This window comes from Fulmarus glacialis, unplaced genomic scaffold, assembly GCF_000690835.1.
Source record: "Fulmarus glacialis isolate BGI_N327 unplaced genomic scaffold, ASM69083v1 scaffold33326, whole genome shotgun sequence".
NCBI classification, from domain to species: Eukaryota; Metazoa; Chordata; class Aves; order Procellariiformes; family Procellariidae; genus Fulmarus; species Fulmarus glacialis.
In genome coordinates, this window is record NW_009220571.1 from 5,447 (window position 1) to 11,149 (window position 5,703).

At 37.5% G+C, this 5,703-nt stretch overlaps 1 protein-coding gene across 1 annotated transcript; it reads right to left on the minus strand.

Moving 5' to 3' along the window:
- Positions 1–331: 331 nt before the first annotated feature.
- On the minus strand, positions 332–5,574 carry PSMA4 (proteasome (prosome, macropain) subunit, alpha type, 4). The gene is made up of 7 exons (XM_009580814.1): positions 5,511–5,574; positions 4,553–4,715; positions 3,118–3,195; positions 2,795–2,883; positions 1,793–1,923; positions 1,454–1,577; positions 332–972 (listed from the first exon to the last, which is right to left on the minus strand). The coding sequence occupies exons 2-7, from the start codon at positions 4,687–4,689 to the stop codon at positions 818–820; spliced, it is 714 nt and encodes a 237-aa protein (XP_009579109.1). The 5' UTR covers positions 4,690–4,715; positions 5,511–5,574; the 3' UTR covers positions 332–817.
- Between the last annotated feature and the right edge of the window lie 129 nt (positions 5,575–5,703).

The following is a 5,703-nucleotide window of genomic DNA, read 5'->3' on the forward strand; positions in this document are numbered from 1 at the left end:
AAACTAAATATAGAACATCTCCATTTCCTTTAAGGATAAAATGTAAAATAGTCAACATGGCCTGAAATTATGCGCTATTTTATTTACCTATTTGTATTTTGACAAAATAGCTTAACACTTAACATTTTCACGTGGCCTTTGTAAAATGTCTTTCTAGTTTGTGTGAATATAGCTAGTGTTATATGATTAATTTCTTAGAAAACACATGCACTCATGAAAGGCTATGATAAACTGAACACATTTGCTACAGGGCATGTTTAAAACACTACTGCTTGCAAGACCATCAGTTTGACATAGCCTGTTATAGAACAAAATAGGCCAAAATTAAAACTTGGCATGCCAGCACACTTAAATTCTGTATTTGTGAAATGATTTTTCAAACTTAGGAGCCCTTTTCACTACTTTAAAAGGAAAACCCACACATACACACAAAATTCTAACAAGTCTAACACCATATTTGTTCTTTACCAACTAGCATATACCTTGTTTTAATGGTTTAAAGCGATTAAATCCCTCAAGATTGTGCATATCCAGGCATTACTGAGGAAATAAAGACACCCATCACTATTCTTCTTAAATTTTATTCCATAATAAAAAATAGAAGATGAAAGAAGTAGAGCGTTCAAGAATTAAAGCAATTATTGGTCAATGTAAGGAGCAGTAAACTAATTATCTGAATGATTATTAAGGACCTGGTTCATCAAAAGTAATTCTGGGTCCTCCATGGCATATTCGTAGGCTTCTACAAAACAGAAATCCAGATTATCTTTTACTGAAGCAGGTCCTATATTATCTACAGAACACTTGATTTCATATTCTATTTATCTTTCTCTTTTTGTTCTTTTTCCTTCTTTTCACGTTCAGCTTTTGCTTCCTCCTCCTCATGTTGTTTTATCAACTGTTCCACCTCCTTTTGCTTCAGAACCCTTATTACTGTCTTTCCGTTCTCTCTTGTCAGTGTTGCAATTTCAACTGAAACATATGGAACAGACAGCAGCGTTACATTTTGTCCTTTAGACAGAGCAATCATCAGAAGGGTAAGATTTGTGGTTACAACTGACAATGAAGCAGAAGGCTCCTGTCCTGCCTCTACAAAGAAGCTTCACTGGCCAGCCAGACAGCAGCAGTCCTCTTCTGCAGCAGCATATTCAAGCACGTTAATACCTCTCCAGTGATTCTTCTACCAGACACGTAACCATTTCTGCTGCTGCATCACTGCAGCCTACGATCCCTAAACTGTGGTCTAGCCCTTGGAGCTGACCAAGGTGGATCATGCTCAACTAAGCTATCTGTATGCCTCTTAGAAAGGTTAAGGCTGAGAGCTGCTGCATCTTCTAAAAACATTTTTCATGTGACAGCTAAAAATCCAATAAACCACGTCTAGTGTATATACATTCACTACATTTTATTTTTTTAAGCAAAGGGCATTATCCCGTATTAGCAAACTGCTTACCTTTCTCTGCAGAAAGTTTGCTAACATCCATGGTTTTGTTTAGAACCTTAATGGCTAATGCAAGTGCAGTCTTTAAGGTCATTTCTCCTTCTTTGTAGTCTTGCTTTAGCATTGACACAGCTGCCTATAAATTACACAGAAATTAAAATTATATCTTTGGGCAATCAACCAAACAGCTGCTTTTTGCCAGATAATATCAATACATGAGTAACAGCAGTGTTTCTACAGTTATCTATTTCTGCTCTGCACTAGTAATCAACAGCTCAGTTGAATCCATACAGTGCAATTTACACTTTTGTATTTGCTTGACTTCTTGAGAGGACAAAAAACAGAACTTACAGCACTATTATTCCCAATGCAAGTAGCTTTCCACCCTCCGTAATTTCCACTAGGATCACTTTGATATAGCTGAAATCCGTAATGCTTATCCCAGCCAATATACAGCAACGAAACACCAAAAGGACGTTTTCCTGTTGAAAAGAAGGCTATTAGCAATCTAAATTTAGTAACAAGTTTGGTCATGAGTGACAATTATTTTCTTTGATTTCCTTTTTCAAATTATTCCTGTGAACTAGGATTTAGCAGACTATTCTGTACTTCTGTTGCTTGAGATAAGCACGCCAGCATTTCTTTCTAACTCATGGGGCGGGGCAGGGGGAGCAGCAGAGGTTTATTTCATTTAACCCTAAGAGCAGCTCATTTCTGTCTCCACAAATTGTAATTTATCATCTCAGGACTTTAAATCAAAACTTAATATTTAAACTATGTAGCTTGGCTGTTAAAGCGTATAACTTAACAGTGTCAAAAGCCAGGTACATAAAAAGGTCATTCTTTCACACTACATATATGTAAAATACCAGAATCATCAGTTCATGTACTAAGGAACACTACTTAGAACATCATTTTCTAACATGTTACTTTATCCACAGAAATACTATTTTTTTAAAGTGTTAGAATATTGATATCCCTACATACAGTCTTATTTGCGATTCATTGTGCCATTATGCTGGGTGGGCCCAAAATGTTGAAAGGTTACGTATCAAACAATTCTCTGCTGGTCTTTTGAAGGCATTCACTAAATCCAAGAGCACTCAAAGCATTCTGTGCAATGGGCCGGAATCTCAGCCATCAATTTCTCAATCACTAAAAGGTAGCATCTTCAGTAGCAAAACAGTAACCATGACTACCTATTCCCCTCTTAAATTTGGCTATTGTTTTTCTCGGTATAACTTGTTACAGAAGAATTTGGTAGAACTGTCCAGAGACTCACAAGCTTCAAATTATGTAACAGAATCATTTATTAGACATCTAAAAGCACCATCCTTCATCACACTTCATTACCTCCAAACTGTGTATAAGCCTGCTTGATATCACATAGTGCTGTTACCAGTTGCTCACAAGGAATGGGCTCTTGATATTGTAACAAATACCTAATATGAAAGAGGAAAAAAAACAGTTTTCAAAACTTGTTTTGCTGACAGTATCCTGTACCACATTTAACAAGAAACAAGTTCCTAAGTTAGAGCCTCTTTGATCTAGCTGTTTTATTTCAAACATTCTATTTCTGCTCTACTAAATGCATGTTCATGTTGATTTAATACATAAACAGAACTAAATCTAACAGCGCAGGCAAGTAAAACCATATTAACTATCAGCAGACCTACCTCTGCGCAATCAGTCTCAGTTCATTTGTTAGAACGTTGGCATCTGAAGTTATTCCTGCAACACTGCAAGCCATATCCCTGCAATATAAGCATACAAATTAACTGAATTCCTATCAATCTCCAACAAACAGTCAGGTTTTCATACAGTGGTTCAAGCAGAACACCTACCATTGGGCTTTTCTGATCAAAACTATGTAGCTGCCATATAAAACAGGTTTATCAGCTCCTGCCTTTAGGGTACATCAAAAACATTATGCAACCATTTTGTAAGAGCAGAGGTGGACAGCAAAAAGTAAGCGGGTCAGTACATTAGTTACACGTATAGTTCTGAGAAGAGAATCATGCCAAAGACAATTAAGTCCCCAGTGTCTTCACACGAGCATTAGCTACACACCAGTGCCTATCAGGAGGCCACCTGACACAGCACACCAGAACACTGAAGGAGCCACAGGGACGCGACAGGCCTTCAGTGCAAGTTGCTGGCTGACACGCTGCATTTTTGTAACTGAAACTTAGTGATCTTCATTTGATCATAAGAAAAATAAGCACTTCACGTCCTTGATTGTTTCATTAGCTCTTAATTTAAGATCTCTTTTGCCCAATCCGATATTGCTACAAAGCTTTCACTACACAGAAAGGATTCAAGAAAAATAACCCAGGTTATTTCTTCCAAGTGAACTTAAGAATTTTTCAGAAGATGGAAGGGCTGGCCTAGGTGAGTACTCCAGTGCACTGTTAAACAGCCTCCTTCAAAATCCAGTACTTCCTACAGTTTCAGGATCAACGCGCAATGGGAAGCTGACAGGATGAAAATTGTGTGTGTTTCATGTGCACCTTCTGGCAAGGATGAAGCTCTACCTCCCTTATAGGCAAAAGAGCATAATCCGTAACACTCTTCACTCTGACATCACAAATTTAACTTCCAGAGAGCTAAAAAGGGAGTCATAATATGGAGGGATATCATCTTTGCTACAATTGTGGCAAAGAAACCTAAGGCAGGTTTTACCTAATTATCTTGTACTCTTTGAATCACAAGAAAAACAAAGACTTAGAAAAGGATGCTGAGGTGAAATAGTGTAGTGATTTTTGTATGCATTCTTTATTCTGTCCCCCCAAATGCTATTTTGTAAAGCTGAGAATCCCCAATTTTCTTAAGTGCTACAATGACATTAGCTTGTTTGGGGAAGTCCCAACAGGCTATTCCACCTAAAAAATTCTCCTAGAGATTAAAAAAAAAAAGTGATGCTTCTACTTTAGAAGGAGAACTACTGAAGCGAACAATGACAAAACAGTCATACCTGTCTAAAACACTGAACAAAAAGAATAACAACACTTCAAATAAAATGAAAACAGGTTCAGTGCTAAAATGTCTGTATAACAACAGTGTTTTGTTACTGATAGCGCCACTGGACATCTGATCATCATTTCAACTTACTCATTAAGTTTGTATATTTTCTCCGAGAAAAACACTTCATCAAGAAGCTTGTGAATGTTGCGTCTCTCTGCTGCCAGCAAAACACCATCATTTGCTAGAATTCCCAAGCAAGTACCTGCATGTCCAATTGCTTCCATTGCATACTCAACCTGGTACAAGCGACCTAGGAAAGGATTTCAATTAGTAACATCAAAAAAGTAACACTGAACAAGACCAAGTATGCAAGGTGACTTAAATGTGCAAGAATCTGACAGATGCCCATTGTAGTCTCACCTTCTTCAGTCTATTACCAGTTGATAGTAAATTAATTGGTTGAAAGGGAGGAAGGAGTCAGAGAAGGAAAATCCACAAATCTGATAAAATACAGGGCATCGCCAATGCAGAAAAAAACCCCTTTTACAAAAAAAAAAAAAAATTCTACAGAACTCTCTGCTGCAGTAGAATAAGCCAAAATAGAGTTTCAATAATCAAAGAAAATATTTGCTACTAGACTTTTTGAATCCATCCCATCTAAGAAATAGGAAAGCATGGCTTCTATGTACTTGTTTCAGCATGTGTAAGAATAACAAGGAGAGGTGTGATTGTACCAGCAGGATGTTATGCATTCTCGGGGGTAGGGGGGGAACAGTAACAAAATCCATCCATACTCAAACAAAAGATGAATGGTGAAGATTTGCTCATGTTATTTCAAAAACATGACAGGTGGTATTACTCACTAATGGGGCACGGTCTCATAATTGATTGAATTAGAATGAATTTGGATGTCTCCACTTTGGACCCTTGGTGTCCTTACAGAATTGGGCACTACTTCTAGTGGGTATATATGATTTCCGTAACTCATATATGGATGGAAACATGCTATAAACAACCAACCTTTGTACAAGCAGTTTGTTACTTAGTTTTGAGAAGCTGGATAGAACAATCAGAGTTGACTTGAAAGTGTGGGGTTAAAAAATACCTTCTGGAGAAAATATGGTAGTTCTGGAGTCGTATCTTCGAGACTGTAAAAAGCAATAGCTCGTTAAATATCATCGTGCTCTTGTCAGAAAGCAACATTCTAAAATTAGCGGTGCTCTGAGCCGCACATAAAAAACCCAATCGTCTCGTGATCTCAGTTTGGTACCTCGGTAAGAAAGTAACGCCGCTACCAC